The sequence below is a fragment of the Amblyraja radiata genome, chromosome 16 (assembly GCF_010909765.2).
Source record: "Amblyraja radiata isolate CabotCenter1 chromosome 16, sAmbRad1.1.pri, whole genome shotgun sequence".
Lineage (NCBI taxonomy): Eukaryota > Metazoa > Chordata > Chondrichthyes > Rajiformes > Rajidae > Amblyraja > Amblyraja radiata.
This window is the reverse complement of record NC_045971.1, coordinates 12,105,268-12,125,869: the sequence shown is the minus strand read 5'-3', so window position 1 is coordinate 12,125,869 and position 20,602 is coordinate 12,105,268. Positions and strand designations below refer to the sequence as shown.

The 20,602-nt window shown below is 42.1% G+C and overlaps 2 protein-coding genes across 2 annotated transcripts in view; one reads left to right on the top strand and one right to left on the bottom strand.

Annotated features, from left to right (window-relative positions):
- nsf (N-ethylmaleimide sensitive factor, vesicle fusing ATPase) overlaps positions 1-14,272 on the bottom strand; it is a 178,612-nt gene extending 164,340 nt beyond the window's left edge. Inside the window, exons 1-2 of the mRNA XM_033035096.1 lie at positions 14,135-14,272; positions 6,441-6,526 (exon numbers count right to left, since the gene is read on the bottom strand). Coding sequence (XP_032890987.1) covers positions 6,441-6,526; positions 14,135-14,146 — 98 coding nt within the window. The 5' untranslated portion in view covers positions 14,147-14,272. The remainder of the gene's footprint in view (positions 1-6,440; positions 6,527-14,134) is intronic.
- Positions 14,264-20,602, top strand: part of LOC116981909 (ADP-ribosylation factor 2-like) — a 50,315-nt gene continuing 43,976 nt past the window's right edge. Inside the window, exon 1 of the mRNA XM_033035099.1 lies at positions 14,264-14,341. The gene's annotated coding sequence lies outside the window, so the exon portion shown is untranslated. The remainder of the gene's footprint in view (positions 14,342-20,602) is intronic.

Below are 20,602 nucleotides of genomic sequence, written 5' to 3'. Positions count from 1 at the left end.
TGATCTGATTATTGGTCCAATCACCATAAACCTCAGATACATCAATACCAAAGGCTTACCACAATCTCAAAAATATTTAATGACCACAACCTCAGTTTGAGGTTGAGAACAGCAAAGATTCACTTAAAACATAAAATCTTTCCCACTTCACACTTGCATCATCATCATTCTGAACTTATGTGCCCCAATTTGTCATTACCTCACCAGAGAAAACATCCTCACAGCATCTACCCTCTCAAGTGTCCTTAGAAATGTGTATGCTCCAAAGAGATCACCTCTCACTCTTCAAACCTTGAAAACCCAGACCTAACTTAAATTTTCTTAATAGTATAAAATATTCATACCAAAAAACAAAATAATTTGTGCTGCTTCCAAGGCACGTAAATTCTTGAAGGAAGATCACAATGATTGAACAGATTACTCCAAGTGTAACAATTGCCATAACCCTGTATAACAGCAGCAAGCCTTGCCTTTTACACTACTTCCACCTTGTAAGAAAGGGCAGAAATTCCATGTCCTCCTAATTGCTTATTGAACCTGCATTCAAATTGTATTCCTGACACAAGGACATTCGGATCTCTGAACATCGGCTTTCATTAATCTAATGCTACTAAATAATATACTGCTCTTCTATTCTCAAAATGAATAACCTCATTTGGCTACCTTAAACCATAGGCCTTTGCATTCCTTTTGATCCTTTATGTCCCTTCAACTTCTTTGTCCACTATACCAGCACCAAACTTGGATACAATGTACAGTACTTTGTCTCCTCCATCCAAGTTACTAATGTATGCTGCAGAAAGCTGAGGCCCCAGCCGGTGGAATTAAATCAATTACAATTAACTAGTCCGAAAATGACCCATATATCTCCACAATTCTTTCTCAGTAAATCAATCCATTTTCATTGCAACTACCTCAATTCAACAAGCCACTCACTATCTTTCAGTCAGAGCTTAACATTCAGAAACAGACCCTTCAGCACACTTGCTCACTTGGCATGTGTCTCTCCAAACCTTTCCTATCCATGTACCCATTCAGGAGTCTTTTTAATGTCGTAATTATATCCACCACTGCCACTTAATCTGGCAGCTTGTTCTATGTACCCACTATGTGAATACATTACTGCTCAGGTCCCATTTAAATCTTTCAACACTGATCTTAAACATATATCCTCTAGTTTTAGACTATTGGGTAATACATCTTTTCTGTGCTCATGATTTTATATAGCACTGTAAGGTCAGCCCTCAGCCTACACTCGTGACACAGCCTTTCTTAAACCCAAACCCTCTTGATCCAGTAACATCCTTGTAAATTGGTCTTGCACCTTTCCAGTTTAATGACACCCTTCCTATAGCAGGGCGGTCAAAACTGTAACAGTACTCCCAGTGGTCTTACCTACGTCTTGTACAGCTGTAACATGGCATCCCAACTCTTGCACATCTGACTCTTGAATGCAAACATGCCAAGCGCCTTCATCATCCCTCTGTCTAGCTGAATCAGCTTTTACAACTGTGTACTGTGTACCTGCACCCCGATGACTCTGTTCTACAACACTCTGCATTTACTACACATTTGTTTTATTGGTTTGTTTTTATGGACATCTTCAACTTCTCATTACCAAGTTCTGAGGTTCCCATCTACTTTAATGGACATCAGTAATCTGCCAAAGAAGAGCAAGATGACATGTCTACCAAGCGGTGGCAATAATGTCCGTGGTGGTGAAGCACTTTGAGAGGTCGGTTTTGACAACTATCAAGTCCTGCTTTAGTAAGGACCTAGACCCTCTACAATTCACTTACCGCCATAACCGATCAAGACGGGAAGTAATCTCGTTGGTTCTCCACTCTGCACTGGATCACGTGAACAATAGGAACATGTACTTCAGGCTCCTGTTTTTCGACTACGGTAGAGCATTAACACCATTATCCTCTCTAAATCTATCATCAAACGCGGGGAACTAGGACTCGGCCCTATGCAATTGGATCCTCAACTTCCTCATCGGCAGACCACATTCAACAACAACACCTCTTCCTAGAAAGACCAACATAGAAGCATGTCAAGGCTGTGCGCTCAGTCCCCTGCTCCACTCTCTTTAAACCCACGCGTTTGTAGCCAGATAGAGATCCAAAGCCATCTTTAAATTCAACGACAATACCATTGTGGTTGGATGAAAAATCTGTCAGAGTACAGGAGGGAGATAGATAATCTGCTTGATAATGGTGCAGAGGATCCACAAATCCCTCTTCACCGATGGGATAGCAGTGGAGAGAGGCAACAGTTTCAAGTTCCTGGGTTTGCATATCTCTGAAGATCTGTCCTGGGTCCAGTACATTGATGCAATCACAAAGAAAACTCATCAACTAATTCCACAGAAGATCAAGGAGATTCTTTCCAAGATTGTTAAACTCAGCTTTCTTTCTAATTTCAACAAAGTAAAGCCTTTACTGATAGATTATGCTCAATTTTTACAATTTTTAAAATGCTACCAGAAAAATTGTCATTCAAATTAGAATGGAAGCTATAAATAGAACAATGATATCATATACAGCAGGTGACTAAAATCAACATGATCAGATTACACCTCGAGGTCTCTGGAGAAAATATAATTAATTCTGATCTATTTTTGTACTTCCCTCTGTCCAGATACAGTTAACATCAGTACATCCATGAGGGTTGGAAGCCTATACTAATTTACAGCTCATGAGAAGCTATTATGGCTGAATGTGCAACACAAATGTTGTAAAGCATGTTGAATATTAAATTTATTGTGCCTTTTATGCCATCCATTCATGGGAAGTGTGCGGAATTAGTCCATTTAGCCGCAAATAATTACAGACAGAAGGATGAATATAACCAATATAGTATAACCACTTGGACTGCTAAATAGAAATGTACAATTATATTACTAACATTTCATTTCCCCAATGAATCTTGTGTCTCTCTCAAGGTGCCAAACGATGAGCAAACTGCAAGATAAGACACAAAATGTGGGAGTAACTCAGTGAGTAAGGCAGCATCTCTGGAGAAAATGAATAGGTGACGTTTTGGATCAGAAACCTTCTTCACTATCTTTGACATCAGGCAGAAATGAAAGATTAAATAACACCTTTTGAGTAATGAGTTATCCTTTTTCTTGGTTGGCTCATCATGCTTCAAAATAGGGATCAAATGGCTTATGTAACCTAACCAACAAATGAGAAAAACACAATCTTTCAACTCATTTTTAAAATTCAATGAATACCAATGAGAAATCAATTTATTTAAAAAAATGTAAAGCTGAACCATGGACCCATAATTTTAATGCTGCAATCCTTAATTTTAGATTTATATATTAGAGATTTGGATAAGAATGTACAAGGCATGATTAGTAAGTTTGCAGATGCACTAAAGTGGATGGTATCATAGATGGTGAAGATGGTTCTCATTTACAGCAGTTGACTAAGCACTGCAGGCTCTTTATCCATGGGGGAAGTGGGCTGAAGAATTGCTAATGGAGTTTAATGCAGATAAGTGTGACGTGGTTCATTTTGGGATGTCAAGCCAGAGTAAGTCCTTCACAATGAATGGCTGGTCCAGGATCCTGTTGTAGAGCAGAGATCTTGGAGTGCAAGTACATAGTTCTCTGAAAGTAGTATCAAGGGCAGATAGGGTGATTAAGAAGGTTTTTGGTACATTGGCCTTCATCCGTCATGGAATAGAGTATAGAGGTCGGCAGTCGGCACATTATGTTACAGTTGTACAAGACATTGGTGAGGCCACACTTGGCGTACTGTGTTCAGTTTTAGTCACCCTGCTATAGGAAGGATGTTATTAAGCTGGAAAGAATGCAGAGAAGATTTACGAGGATGTTGTCAGGGCTTGAGGGAGAAGTTGAGCAGGCTAGGACTTTATTCCTTGGAGTGCAGGAAGTTTTGAGTGGCGATTTTATAGAGGTATTCAAGATCATGAGGGGATTAAATGATGAAATGCTCAGATTTGTTTACGCCGGGTGGATCAAAACCTGAGGACATACATTTCAAATGAGACGGGCAATTTTTAACCAAACCTGAGAGGCAACCTTTTAACTCAGAGCATGATGGGTATATGGAACAAGCTGCCAGAGGAGGTAGTTGAGGTGGGTATTATAATAGCATTTAAACTACACTTGGACAGGAATGGTTTAGAAGCATATGGACCAAAAGCTGGCAAATGGGACAAGCTTAGATGGGGCACCTTGGTCAGCATGGATGAGTTTGGCCAAAGGATCTGTTTCTGTGCTGTATGACCGATGAATTGTAGTGCAGCAGGTGACAAACCTCAGCCAGTTCCTTTCTTGATTCACCAATCAGGAATAACCAGTGATAGGTGCAGATCAATGTTTGATTAGGATGGATATTTGATGTGTGGACAAACAAAAAAACAAGGGCTGGAAAATTGCACAACACTAAAGGCTACAACAAGAGTTGATTAAGAAACTCAGACTCAATTAATGCATGTTTTAACCTTTTTGACATTTATAGCTTTGAACTTAAGATGTATTTTAATTAAATAAGGTAGTGAAAAATGAGGCATTCCAAAACCAAAAAGAGTTAATTGAAACAGATTTAACTTCCTTGCAAGAAAATAAACTAACAAGTGAGCCTCAAGACTCTTCTAGTACAAAAAAAAAATGTCTTTACCTTTTGCATAATGGCTGAGACAAAAAAACTAATTTATTTCACAGCAAAACAGAGTGCTGGAGGAACTCAGCAGGTCAGGAAGCATATGGGGAGGAAATGAGCAGATGGCATGAAACACAGGCTGCACCACCTAGCTAGATGACCCAAGTTAACTTGCACTTCAACCCATCACTGCCTTGCCTTGAAACAATCAAGCCTACAAATAAAGAAAAGCAAGACCACTTGTCTTAAACAGATATGTCCAATGCACTGGAGAATCTCAGATTAATGTCTCATGTACAATTTGGGTCGCCCCATTACAGGAAAGATATGGAAGCTTTGGAGAGGGTGCAGAGGTGGTTTACCAGAATGCTGCTTAGATTAGAGGGTTTCAGCTACAGGGAGCACTTGAACAGACTTGGAGATAGACATAATATACTGGAGTAACTCAACGGGTCAGGCCCTGGAGAAAAGGAATAGATGACGTTTCGGGTTGAGACTCTTCTTCAGACTGAGGCAGGATGAATCACAGAGGGGGAATAGATTTGGATTGTTTTCTCTAGAACAGAGGTTGAGGGGAGACTTGAGAGAAGTACATAGGATTATGAGTGGTATAGAGAGGGGTATATAGTCAGAACCTCCCCCCCCCCCCCCCCCCCCCCCCCCCACCCCCGAGTGAAGAGGATAACTATAAGGTGATCGGGGGGAAGTTTCTTTGAGATGTGCGAGGCTTTCATTTTCTACACAGAGAGTGGTGAGGGCCTGGAATGCATTGCCAGGGGTGGTGGTGGAGGCAGATAAATTAGTGGTGTTTAAGAGGCTTTCGGATAGGCACAAGAAACTGCATAAAATAGAGGGATAAGGATCTTGTGCAGGCAGATGAGATCAGTTAGGCATCATATTCGGCACAAATATTGTGGGCCGAAGGGCCCGTTCCTGTGCGGTATTGTTCTATGTTCTATGACAGTCCAAATCTCAGACAACAACAGGATCACAGCTACAAAGTCCATTGTTAAAGGCAAATATAGCAGATTGCAGTTGCCTAAGTTTAAAACATGGCTTGATGTTTTTGGAATTAACAGCACAGTGCTAATGAGCAAAAATCCAAATCAATTTCTAACATATCTGACTCTTCCTTTCTCTTTCTAGAGGGGCTAGCTGCTAATATTCCTTACAAGCCCAAAGCTACTTTGACTACATCTCCTCTCACACAATTCCCATAAGGATGAGCGGAGGTGTAGCAACCGTTCATACACTCATATCTAGACACAAGAGACTGCAGATGCTGGAATCTGGACCAAAGAAAAACTGTTGTAAGTCAGAAGGACATGCAGCATCACGGAGGGAGAGGCAAGGACTGGGAGATGAAGTGCCGCATTTCAGGTCAAAGCAGTCCATCAGAATAAGCGTGAAAGGCAAGATATCCAGTATAAGGAAGGATGAAGCAAGGGCCAGTAGGTGTTGGGTGAACCAAGGAGGAGCAGAGGATGATCACACAAGTGATTAAACAGCTGAGAAAGGATTTGCTTCCATTCACATCCTTGGGGTCTGAAGGCAAAAAGCCAACTGACTGGACTATCTGGAACACAGATACTTTGAACTTCAGGTAGAACTTTAGATTACACGTTGCACATGATCACTCAAGGATTCTTTCAACCCAGTTAGATAATGGCAAATGTTTTTATGTGTACTGGATACTCACAATAGATAATTGCCTCACATTGACATCTTAGCAAACTGTGACTGAAACACTGAGACATAGAATAAAACTGCATACAAACATTTAATAAAGATGGTACATACTGGCCAGACTGGAAATCTTTTTCATTCACAACAGCACAGTTGGTCAATGACAATTCATCTGTGGGACATCGCGCTGCTTGCATAGTCTGTGGGAAATAATGGGATCCAATCAGCTATTTATTTCAATGAGTCATTAAGTCACATAAGTCACAGGAGCAGCAAGGACTCCTGGAAAGATACACAAGTCACTGGCAGTTATACAAGTACAAAAATATTTCAGGTTCTGAAAAATTCATGGCAAAATAACATACCTATTTATTTTTTAAAAACAGAAGTGTTTCCAGAATATCCTTCACATTAGAACTGTTTAACACGTGTACTTACACAGCACGTTATAAAGTAGATACTGAAAAAAAATGGTAGGAGGGAAAGGAAGTGTTTTTCTTGTCCTTTTTCAGAATATAGCAACAGTTTACTGGCATTAAAATAATCACTATGGTATAGTCACTAGTAATGGATGAAACGTAAAAACCAATTTGCATGCAGCAGGCTCTCTTAATAAAATAATCTGTTTTGTGATGATGAAGATGCGAAATAAGTATTGCCAGTCATTGCAGGTCAACTGAGAAAATAGGGTGATAGCAATTGATCCCAAGCTGACAAAACAGTATATAAAAAACAGACAGAAGTCAAATTCTGACATAATGAATTGCTGAAGTGGCCCACTGGCAATGTAACCAAGTCAAGTCACTTTTATTTGACAGACCAGGGCTGTCATATTAAAGATGGATGAACACTGACTGTGTGACGTTTTCCCAAGGTTCTCTGGATTTCTCCCACGTGCCCAAGATGTACTGCTTGGTAAAAGTAAACCGGATATGGTCAAATCCCCCTAATGTTATGTGGTTGGAAAAGAATAGGAGGGAGGTGGGTTATGTCGATGGGGATGCAGATGATGAGATTAATGTGGGCATTTACAGTGATGCAGAAGCAAAGGCCCATAGGGCTTGTTTCCATGCTAAAGACCAGTTTCCATGATGAATGTCCGAGACTCCGTAGTCAAGAGGGATGATTTACCAGCACAAACTAACTTACAGCTAAGCAGATGGGCTCTGTAGATTTTCATTGAACTGATGCAAAACCCATATACAAGAGGGTTACAAATCTAAGTCGATGAATAGCAAAAAAGAATCTATGAGCTGAGGTGGTCGCACACAGGACCGTTATTCCCTGCAAATTAGTGACATTTGTGCAAAACAGTACATGACAACCTACTGTGTACGAAGCCTTTCTGACTGCCCATAATTAACCTATTCTCTTCCAAATGGGAGTAAATAAGATCACCCCTCATTCTCCTGCACTCCAAGGAATAAAGTAGTTGAAAAGCATTAAGGTGAATAAATTCCCAGGGCCAAATGGGATCTATTCCGTTATTGGGAGAGACAAGAAAAGAAATTGCAGGAATCGTAATGAAGATCTTTGCGTCTTCTTACGTATAGCTGAGGTCCCAAAGAACTGGAAATTAGCTATTAGAGAGGATTCTTCGGGTTCACCACACTGATCTCATGGTTCTCCATATCCTTCTCCTTTGTGAAAACAGAAGGAAAGTACAGGTACTTGCTTAGTTCTTCATCTACATTACCTGACTCCAAGCATAAATTCCCTCCTTTATCCTTTAGAGGTCCTATCTTCTCCCTGGTTACCCTCGTATTTTCAGAGTAGATATAAAAAGCCTTGGGATTTTCTTTAATTTGAGTCACCAGAGCCATTTCGTGGCCTGGTTGTGTTATTTCCTCCTTTCTTTATATTCCTCAAAGGCCCTGCCTGATTGCATCCTCTTGCACCTTACCTACATTTCCTTTTATGACCAAATTTACAACCTCTTTGCTCATCGAAGGCTCCCTTACTTTGCCATCCTGATCATCCTCTTTACTCAAACTTCTGTCTGGACACCTCTTCTCCAGCTGTTCCTGGTGCGACCTCTTTCCTTCGGGGTTCCATTTCAAGGCTTGCCGGGTGATGTCTGCTAATATTAATTAATTTTATGTTCGCAACTCTCAATACTCTTTTGGTTTTCCACTTTTTATGATGTTAATTTTGACTTGAAGACAAGAAACAAAATATGTTCATAGAGTCTCCGTCATTTCCAATTTGCCATTCCAATTTTTCCTCTGAAGTTCAGCAAAAAGCCACTAACATCTCAAGAATCTCTCTTTTTTTTCCCACATGCTTTGTACCAGTATAATTAAGCAGGTATTTTGTTAACTTCTTTAATATTTTGATCAAGTGAAGCAAAGTTCGACATTTTATCGCTGGAGGTGGTTCTTTAAAGTTCATTTTTCCCATTGAAATTATGGTCAACCTGCCATACAGCTCCTATTGCTTTCAGACTTCTATGTACAAAAGAATTTGTCAGTTGAGCTGCAGGAATAGTTTCCTCCAATTTCAATTATCTGTTTAACCACAGTTCATAGACCTAATGATATGAGCAATATTTATTGATTAAACGAAGAGATCCACGATCAATGTCACTTTGAAATGCATGCAACTGTGAATCATGTAGCATCCAGCAAATTTAATACAACTGTTTCCATTACAACTATACACTAAAAAGAGCCAAGTTTGTTTTGTTTCTTCGATTGATAACTTTAATTTCGGAAATAAATGTTTAACGTGGGTCATGTAGAAGTGGCTATGAAGCTGTTGGATTAAGTTCAGAATGAAATAACCAGTTCATCCAGAAACAGTTCCATACGGAGTAGCGTAAATAATGGAAAAGTTTTAAAGAGTAGATTGGGCTAAAAGAAAAATATGGAATTCCAGCCCAATGTCCATCCACATCTCCTGTGCTTCTGCCATAGTGCCTGCCCCTCATCAATGACAAATTCTTAAATCACTTTTTGTTTAATCTCCAGAATCTTCAAATTCAATGGGTTTTTTGAAGGAGCATGACACAAGAAAATAGGGATCTGTGGCGGTCCCTCGGGGGTAGGCCACTCCTTGGATCATCCCCCTCGCCGATTGAGGGACAGGGGCGTTGGTCTGCCACGGGGTTTCCAGACCACGGAGTTTCCAGTGTGCTCTCGGTGTGTGCTTGTGGTGTTCTCTCGCTGTAGGGATTAAAAGACTACTGTTTGAACCTGCCTGGCGTCTGGCCTTTTCCAGACCTCATCCAGGCCGTTACACTGGTGACCCCGACGTGATTCGAACACGCAGCCTTCTGATGGACCTTTTGGTCCTTCAAATCTGCCCTGCCTTTAACATGATCATGGCAGATCTGTCCTAGGCCTCATCCCCTCTTCAATAGCAGTTCCCTCTGGCCTCAATTCCCCAATCTTTCAAAACTGTATCCACTGTCACCTAAATACCCAATATCTCCTCTCTACAACCCAATGGTGTTCGGAATTCCAAAGATTCAGCATCCTCTGCAAGAAATTCCTTAACACATCAGTTCAGAATAACTGTCCCTAATCTTCTATGTCCCTTTGATATTTTCCCACTAGCAGAAATATCTTGACCTATCCTTTCGTGCTCAGAAAGATCTTACATTTCGTAAGATCACCCCTCATTCTTTCAGAATTAGAAATAAAAGTGATTTCATACTTAAAGGGAGTTTTGCTCTCTCGAATTATGTATTTGAATTTGTGATTCATTCATATGTCTTGATTCATTCATGTAATTTCTAATTAGATGTAATTAATTGGCGATAAATATGTGCCACATAGTATTATTTTGTTAGAATGCAGTGGCAGCTCTGACTAACCCAGTGAGTATCGATTCTGGGATCTGACTGACACAGGGGGCAGGGTTTTCTGATTCAGCAATCTGATTGGGCACAGAGTCATAGTTTCTTACAGCGTGGAAATAGGCCCTTCGGCCCAATTTGCCCACGCCGGCCAACATGTCCCATCTATGCCAGCCCCACCTGCCTGCGTTTGGCCCATTCCCTCTAAGCCGGTCTTTTTCATGTACCTGTCTAAATGACACAAGTCAAAATAGGGAATATATGACTAAATGTCAAAAGAGGCAATACAGTATAATTCATAGGACCATTCACAAAGCGGTACATCAGGGTGCTTAACCAGAAGATCACTGGTCAGGACAAAGTGCACTCCATCCAAGCTAGGTCAGTTACCAATTTAAGAAATCCCTCAAATATTTCCTGCACACCTTTTTAAAATGTCACACTAAGAGTTCAAGCTACAACCAATGATTTATTTTAGCAACAGACAATCGCAAGGAATGAATAAACCATAATTGTCACATCAGGGGTCTAGACAGATTGTTGTGACAAATACTTATCCTATGAGGGCACCCAATTGTTCTAGTTTAGTTTAGTGATACAGCACAGAAACAGGCCCTTCGGCACACCATGTCTGCACCGACCAGTGATCCCCGCACATTAACATTATCCTACACACACTAGGGACAATTTACATTTATACCAAGCCAATTAACCTACAAACCTGTACGATTTTGGAGTGTGGGAGATCACGGGGAAAACGTACAAACTCCGTATAGACAAGCACCCGTAGTCGTGATCGAACCCGGGTCTCTGGCGCTGTAAAGCCACAACTCTGCCGCTGCACCATCGTAGAAATATTTTGTTGCAAATGTATGAAACTTCTGGTGCTAGATTAAATCAAGGCTCAAGTTTAAAACTGACTTGTACCTGCCAACCACATACTAAGTACAGCATCCTTTCTCTCTTCACAGCTCATACCTTGTCATACTACTTTGCGCTAGAAATGTTGACAAGATATCAAGACCTATTTCGAGAACGGTGTGGAACAGAATACCAAAGAAAATACTTACAAGGGGTCTTACTTAGAGGCTGCACAGTGGCGTAGTGGGTCTCTGCTGCCTTACAGCGCCAGAGTCCCGGGTTCGATCCTGATTACGGGTGCTGTCTGTATGGAGTTTGTACATTCTCCCTGTGACGCGTGAATTTCCTCACGGTGCTCTCACACTCCCACGGAGAAAACCCACGCGATCACAGGGAGAACTTTCAAACTCCATACAGACAGCACCCGTAGTCAGGATCGAACCCGGGTCTTTGGCGCTGTAAGGCTCCACCTCTATGCCACTGTGCTGCCCCAGCAAGCCAAATCATATTAGATACGAGTAGAATCAAGCCATTTCACAAGTACCACCGGTAGTGCAAAGAGAAAAATATAGTGTTACGGTGTTATTGCGTTTCAGTTACAGAGAAAGTGAAAATAAAGAAAAAATGCAATTAGCAATCAGCTAGATTGGGACTACACTCTAGCTTACAGGATGAGCATTCACACTTTTACATCTCCTGCCCAACAGGAGAGGGAAGAATGACCGGAGTAAAAATGGTCCTTAATTATGTTGTCTGTTTTCCTGAGAGCAATGTGAAATGTAGATGGAGGCGATGGAGGTCGAGTGGGAGGCAGAGGCCAGTTTATGTGATGGACTATGCAGAATCCACGACTCTCAGCAATTTCTTGAAATCTTGGGCAGAGCTGTTGCCAAACCAAGAAGTGATGCATCCCAAAAGGATGCTTTCTCCGAAGCTTCTGTAGAAGTTGGTAGGAGTCATCGAAGATGGAAAACTTCCTTAGTCTCCCAAAGAAGACGATGTCTTAGCCGTAGCTTCAATGTGGTTGGTCCTGGACAAATTGTTGGTGATATTTATGCCTAGGAAGTTCTCCACCATCTCCACATCAGCACCATTGATGTGGACTGAAGCAAGTCCCCTAAAGTCAATAACATGGACCTTTGTTGAACTGCCAATGAGAGGGGGATTGTTGTCCTGGCATCATGTTACTAAACTCTTGATCTTCTCGTTCTCCCTCTCATCATTGTCCAAGATCCAGCAAAATCCAGTGGTGTCTTTTGCCAAAGTCTTTGATGGAACACATAACAGATCTTCAATTTAAAATTATGAGCACTATACTTTCCACTGCCCCTCTGCTGCCCACAGCACTTTATTGATAATTTCTTGATTGAATAATACTACAAACTATCTTGTGATTGAAAGATGTTATCGGTTTCATGATCCTGCAAGCAAGCAAGGCGAGTGTATTGAGGAAAACACAAATTATTCGATTACATCTGAATATGAATGGATTGTATCTTTGTTGGTATTATGGACTGCTTTTTCTTTTACACTGGTATTACTTCATTAAATTATTGATTGTTTATTATTTGATGTATTTGTGTATTGCTCTTATGAGCCTGTTAAGCTGCTGCAAGTAAAACATTCATTGTTCTGTTGTCAGTACATATGACAACTAAATATTCTTGACTCCTATTATCATAAGAATGCACTATTGCAAATAAACATAAATGGGGAATATGTAAAATGGATCACAATCTTACAAGCAGAAGGAAAAATAAACCAAGCCACTCATTTAAAACGAGATCAGAACAAATGTCAAATTTGCAGCAAAAATGAAATGGTACTTTCAGACGTGCTAAAGAATATTAACCATAATTGGACACAAAATAGAAAATGCTACAAGATTAATGGAGGTTTTTCAGCACCTGCCAATTGGGGTTTAATAAAGGGCAACAATTTTAATTTTAAAATATTCTAGAGAATAATGACTAATAATTCACCATTTATCAACTGACTATTGTTCCGAGGTGACGGTTGAGCCATTTAGAAAATAGTGAAGCATGAACCACATTTGTAAAATATGTAAATATTGTCACATTTTGCTAGACCGATGTCAAATTTCTCAAAAAACTGGTATTAGGGACCAGTTCTCAAACCATTTACATTCTTTCCCCTTCCTCATTACAGATGCCGCAGCATCAGCATCGAGCATTTTCTGCATCCAACATTTTGCTTTTATGCTGAATTTCAGATTCATTGTTTGTTCAATTATTTTTGAAAATGGGTAATATACAAGTTCCTATAGACAGTATTTATGCAAAATAGCACACACATGTTTACTTTAAATTTGAAAGCAGGGAGAATAAGAATGAATGAGAAGCAAAAGTATGCAACATGGTGCGAAATAATTTCTCAGTGGGTGGAAATTGATGTCCAAGAACCCTGTCTACAGACACTCATTATGTAAGTTTGCCACAAACAAAATGAGCTGAATAATGTTTCTGATCCATGGGATGAAAAAATACATTCAAAAAGGTGATGAGTATTTTTGATGCACATGTAAACTTCCCTCTACCAAGTCACTCTTGGTTCATCTTTAAAACCATCCGCGGTATTTAGAAATTAAACCCTTTCATCTGATCAGTACATTACAAGGGTGTTTACACTAAACAGAATTCAAAACGTTGATCGGATTTTACTCAGAGATTAACCCCATTAAAACCAATCATCATCTCCAAAAGACCATTTTAAAGCTGCAGAAACCGTGGAGTAAAATCAATTGGTGCAATGCAACATGACACGTTTCATATAATCGTACAATTTAGATAGTTTATTTATCCCTGCCCATTCAGACCAGCTGTCAAACGCAGCAAGCATCCTGCAGCAGGGAGTGTACGTGATGCCTAGTTAGAAGGCTAAATTCTGCAGTTCCCACCCTTCCCTCCTCTAACCCAACTGTGTGCTGTGCCGTAGTGCCGGTGACCAGGGAAGCAGGTGAGTGGGGGGAAAGCATCCCTTGGGGTTGTAGTAGTGTTTGGTGCATCCACACTCAGCACCGACCTCAGCCCCGCCGGCCAGCGCCTGACTCGGGAGCCTTTTTGGCCCTTTACTCTACTCAAGCAACGCCACTTTGCAGCCCGCCCGCCCGCCAGGGTGTCACACTCACCCGGCTTGCCATCTTGAACGCTTGAGGGGAGGGAGGGGGGACACTGCACTGCACTTCTCCTCAGTTCCTCCTCCGGCCAACGCTCCCCTTCCTCCTCACGTCGGGCCCCGGCCCCGCTTTATAAGGTCGACGTCTTACGTCACCGCGCTCGCCGTGACCGTCACTGCGGCCCAGTTGGATGTGTTTACGTGGAGCCTGAGCCTGGCGGTGAGTGCGCGCTGCTGCATTTCCCTATCATTTATTTATTATCTCAACTTGTGTACGTCTCTAGATCTCTCCAAGCGTTATCATTAATCATAGTCATACAGCGTAGAAACAGGCCCTTCGGCTCAACTTGCCAACATGTCCCATCTACTCTCGTCTCACCGGCCTGCGTTTGGTCCATATCCCTGTAAACCTGCCCTATCCATGTACCTGTCCAAATATCCTTAAACGGTGCGATAGTAACTACCTCCACCGGCAACTTGTTCCATACACCTACCATCCTTTGTGTGAAAAGGTTACCCTTCAGGTTCCTATTCAATCTTTCTCCCTAAACCTTAGACCTATGTCTTTTTAATCTTGATTCAGCCCAACCTGCCCGCACCGGCCAACTTGCCCCATAGACACGTCCCATCTGCCTGCGTTTGGCCCATATCCCTCTGAACCTGCACTACCCATTTACATGGTACACAAAAATGCTGGAGAAACTCAGCGGGTGCAGCAGCATCTATGGAGCGAAGGAAATAGGTAACGTTTCGGGCCGAAACCCTTCTACCCATTTACATGTCTATCTGTTTATTAAACGTTGCGATAGTCCCTGGCTCAACTATCTCCTACAGAGGTACTGGAGGACAGCACCAGCAGCTGATTGAAAAGCTGCTGCAGTCAATGTGGGAACTGAACCCACTGTGTGGCTGCAGAATCTCTTGACAACTTTGCTAGCCTCCAGCTCCTCTTCACACCAAGTGTACTTAACACCTTTAAAAGTGCAGCCTTGATAAATATCTGAAATGGGAATATTTTGTAGAGGTGGTCAATCTTTTAATCAATAAATAATTGTAAATAAGTGTCAGTAACCAAAAGGGCTCAAATTTATTTAAGATAACTGGAAACAGAAGTGTTTTGAGGTAACTTTCATGGAACAATTGGAAATCAAAAACCACTCCAGAAGCTGAAAATCTATATTACTAAAAGTCTGATCTTGACCGCTTTTGGCCTACTGTGCTGCGATTTCCGAGAGAACGCCGCCACCTACAGCCGTTATTTTTGGCCACCTCACTCAGAGCCCCCCTCCGCCTTCCGGGGCCGGAGGATTTTTCCCATCGATGAAAAATCTGAGAGATATTAATGTTTTTTTTTTAAATTCCATTCGCTCTGCTGGCCCCGCTGGCGGCATGGGAGAGGAACTATAAAACCAGGAAGTGTAGTGCCTCACTCAGTCTCTGCCAGACCCAGGAAGCGAGAGGGCCACGGCTCTCTGAGCTTCGAATAACACTTAATGCACGTCTACTCCACAGTGAGTCCCCTCGACGCGGCTGTAAAGTGGCTGCAGCCCAACTGTTTGCCTCGCCTTTTTAAAAAGTTTGTGTTCACAAAATGAATTTTGGTTGTCAGGTGGCTGCAGCTCAATTGTTTGCCTCGCCTTTTTAACAGGTTTGTGTTCACAAAATGAATTTTGGTTGTCAGGTGGCTGCAGCCCAATTGTTTGCCTTGGCTTGGCTTTTAAAATCGTTGCAGCAGTTGGATGCCAGCCCAAGAATCCATTCGGCCCACAATGTCTATACTAGCCCACTGGAAACCAGTACCTTCGGCCCGCAACACCCATACTAGCGCAACAGACAGCCCCCCCACTGGCGAGCAATATTGGAATTGGTGGAGAGATGGAATTTTGCGTTGGAGACTAGCCCTCCCGTGTGATGCTGTCGACTTAGTCGAGTCTTAAATAAAAATGTAAAATGTTGGAAAATCTCAGCAGGTCAGGCAGGATCTGTGGAATGAGGTGTGTGAAATACCTGCTTCCTTAAAGACTCTATTCCCTACTCCCAATTCTTCTGCCTACGCCACATCTGTGCCCAGGATGAGGTTTTCCATACCAGGTCATGGGAGATATCCTCATTCTTTAGGGAACAGGGGTTCCTCTCTTCCATTATAGATGAGGCTCTCACTCAGGTCTCCTCGATATCCCGCAGCTCTGCTTTTACTCCCCCTCCCCCATTCATAAACAAGGACAGAGACCCCTTATCCTCGCCTTCCACCCCATCAGCTGCATACAGCATATAATCCTCCAACATTTTCGCCACCTCCAACGGGATCCCACTACTGGCCACATCCCATCTCCACCCCTTTCTACTTTCCGCAGAGACCATTCCCTCCGCAACTCCCTAGTCAACTCGTCCCTTCCCACCCAAACCACCACCTCTCCAGGTACTTTCCCCTGCAATCGCAGGATATGCAACACCTGTCCCTTTACCTTCCCCCTTGACTCCATCCAAGGACCCCGGCAGTCTTTTCAGGTGAGGCAGAGGTTCACTTGCACCTCCTTCAACCTCATCTTCTGTATCTGCTGTTTGAGGTGTCAACTCCTGGATATTGGCGAGACCAAGCACAGGCTCGGCGATCGTTTCGCTGAACACCTCCGTTCAGTCCGCCTTAACCTACCTGATCTGCCTGTTGATCAGCACTTTAACTCCCCCTCCCATTCCCAATCTGACCTTTCTGTCCTGGGTTGCCTCCATTGTCAGAGTGAGGCCCAGCGCAAATTGGAGGAACAGCACCTCATATTTTGCTTGGGTAGCTTACACCCCAGCGGTATAACCATTGATTTCTCTAACTTTAAGTAGCCCTTGCTTTCCCTCTCTCTCCATCCCCTCCCTCTTCCCAGTTCTCCCACCAGTCTTACTGTCCCCGACTACATTTTATATAAGTCCTGCCCACTCACCTGACATCAGTCTGAAGAAGGGTCTCAACCCAAAACATCACCCATTACTTCTCTCCTGAGATGCTGCCTGCCTCGCTGAGTTATTCCAGCATTTTGTGTCCTCCTTGTGTGAAATCAAAGACCTTTTGGCTTTAAGAAACAAGGACCTGCAGAAAGCTGGTTTAAAAAAGAAGGCACAAATGTTGGAGTAGCTCGGTGGGTCAGTCAGAATCTCAGGAGAACATGGGTAGGCAATGTTTAGGGTTGGGATCCTTCTTCAGACTGATTGACTGACTGAACAATTCACAACTCTTCAATCCTTTAGTCTCACATCTTATGCCTTTCATCTCTGGACTTTGCCCAACCCTCCTCATCTGTGTCAGCCTATTACCTGCCAGGCTTTGTCCTGTACCTCCTCTCTTCCAGCTGTCTTTCTACCCCCGCCCCTACAATCAGTCAGAAGAAGGGTCCTGTCCCGAAAAATATCACCTATCCATGTTCTCCTGAAATGCTACCTAACCCACTAAGCAACTCCAGAACTCTCTGTCACCCTTTGGCATTTTCTGTTCGTTTGTTAGAATGTACAAAAAAGGTGACAAAAAGAGTCAAACGGCAGTAAAAAAACTCTTAAAGTGAAGAAGTTAAGATAGGGAAACCAGCAGGGTAATGGAACTGATTGGTCTTTTGTTAAGAATCTTGAAATGTGATGGGTCTCCTATATTGCACTGTCTGAATTTATTTATTAAAATCTATCAATCATAATTTTAAATGCTGTTATTTATTAAATGTTTTGCCTGATTTGTTTAAAACTATGGTCCCTACAGTTTTAATGCATCCATCACCCAAGCCACATGGAATGCCATGCTTCACCTCCGTGTGCTAAAGTTGCACAAAAACTAATTGAATTGTATTCACCTAACACCAAATGAAACCAACAATTCAGGCCTCAGACCAAAAGGAGAAGTGCAAACCTTTTTTGCTGAAATATTTTATAAAAGTTTTTAACATTAAATAACCAACATTCCCATTAATCTGGAGATACAAGGAATTGCAAAAAAAAAAAATTACAGAGGTGCTGGAGTAACTCAGTACATCAAGCAGCATCTTTGGAGAACATAGATAGGTGATGTTTCGTGTCAGGAAAGTTCTTCAGACCCAGATGGGTGACATTTCAGATCGGGTCCCTTCTTCAGACATAGATAGGTTATGTTTCGGGTTGGAGCCTGTCTTCGGTCAGACTAATCTTATTGATCCCTTTTGTCAGAAATGGTGATTCAGGCTGTCCAATTTTGGCAGAATGTATAAACAAGTTGGTGGAGAAAACAAAGACATTATCATTAATTCCCATGCCTCTTATGTGTGGCTGTAGGTTTATTATTGTCATATGTACTGAGGTACAGTAAAAAGTTTTGTTTCGCATGCTTTCCAAACAGATCAGATGTACTATTCCCGGGATGGCGGGACTGTTATATGCTGAGAGAATGGAGCAGCTGGGCTTGTACACTCTGGAGTTTAGAAGGATGAGAGGGTACCTTATTGAAACCCTTGTTAAGGGTTTGGACACGCTAGAGGCAGGAAACATGTTCCCGATGTTGAGTGAGTCAAGAACCAGGGGCCACAGTTTAAGAACAAGGAGTAAGCCATTTAGAACGAAGACGAGGAAACGCTTTTTCTCACAGAGAGTGGTGAGTCTGTGGAATTCTCTGCCTCGGAAGGCGGTGGAGGCAGGTTCTCTGGATGCTTTCAAGAGAGAGCTAGACAGGGCTCTTAAAAATAGCGGAGTCGGGGGATATGGGAGAAGGCAGGAACGCGGTACTGATTGGGGATGATCAGCCATGATCACATTGAATGGCAGCGCTGGCTCGAAGGGTCGAATGGCCTACTCCTGCACCTATTGTCTATTGTCTATTATCTATATCTATCTATATATTACTAAAAGTCTGTTCTTGACCGGTTTTGGCCATCTGTGCTGCGATTTCCGAGAGAACGCTGCCACCTACGGCCGTCATTTTTGGCCACCTTGCTCAGAGCCCCCCTCCGCCACATGTGTGCCGAGGATTTTTCCCGTTGATTAAAAATTACAGAGATATTAATGTTTTTACAAAATACCCCATTCTCTCTGCTGCCCCCGCTGGCAGCAGGGGGGGAGGGACTATAAAACCAGGAAGTGGTGTGCCACACAGTCTCTTCAAGATGGAGGAAGGCAGAGGGTCATGTTTCTCTGAGCTGTGAATAACACTGAACACATGTCTACTCAAATGTAAGTGCCCTTAGTGGTTCTAAAATGCTTGCAGAATGTGTCTATTGGTTCTAAAGCTTGCAAAATAAGTGTCTATTGGTTCTAAAGCTTGCAAAAAAATGTCTATTGGTTCTAAAGCTTTCTAAAAATGTCTATTGGTTCTAAGGCTTGCAAAAAGTGTCTCTATTGGTTCTAAAGCTTGCAAAAAATGTCTCTATTGGTTCTAAAGCTTGCAAAAAATGTCTATTGGTTCTAAAGTTTGCAAAAGAAAGTGTATTGGTTCTAAAGCTTGCAAAAAAATGTCTATTGGTTCTAAAGCTTGCAAAAAAATGTCTATTGGTTCTAAAGCTTGCAAAAAAAGTGTATTGGTTCTAAAGCTTGCAAAAAAATGTCTATTGGTTCTTAAGCTTGCAAAAAATGTCTATTGGTTCTAAAGCTTGCAAATAAATGACTATTGGTTCTAAAACTTGCAAAAAAAATGTCTATTGGTTCTAAAATGGTTCATACTAGCGCTCCTTGGGTGCAATGGCTTGAAGTTAAAATGCATTACTTACTGCAAATGGGGGCGTGGGTGCATTGGCTTGAAGTTGAAAGGCACTACTTACTGCAAATTGTGGCTTTAAGTTGAAAGGCACTACTTACTGCAAATGGTGGAATGAAGTTGAAAGGCACTACTTACTGCAAATGGTGGCTTGGGTGCTTTGGCTTGCAGTTGAAAGGCAGTACTTACTGCAAATGGTGGCTTGGGTGCAATGGCTTGAAGTTGAAAGGCATTACTTACTGCAAATGGTGGCATGAAGTTGAAAGGCACTACTTACTACAAATGGTGGCTTGGGTGCTTTGGCTTGAAGTTGAAAGCACTACTTTCTGCAAATGGTGGCTTGGGAGCTTTGGTTTGAAGTTGAAAGGCACTATTACTGCAAATGGTGGCTTGGTTGCTTTGGCTTGAAGTTGAAAGGCACTACTTACTGTAAATGGTGGCTTGGGTGTGGCTTGAAGTTGAAAGACACCACTTACTGCAAATTATGGCTTGGGTGTGGCTTGAAGTTGAAATACACCACTTACTGCAAATGGTGGCATGAAGTTGAAAGGCACTACTTACTGCAAATGGTGGCTTGGGAGCTTTGACTTGAAGTTGAAAGGCACTACTTACTGCAAATGGTGGCTTGGGAGCTTTGGCTTGAAGTTGAAAGGCACTATTACTGCGAATGGTGGCTTGGGAGCTTTGGCTTGAAATTGAAAGGCACTACTTACTGCAAATGGTAGCTTGGGTGTGGCTTGAAGTTGAAAGGCACTACTTACTGCAAATGGTGGCTTGGGTGCTTTGGCT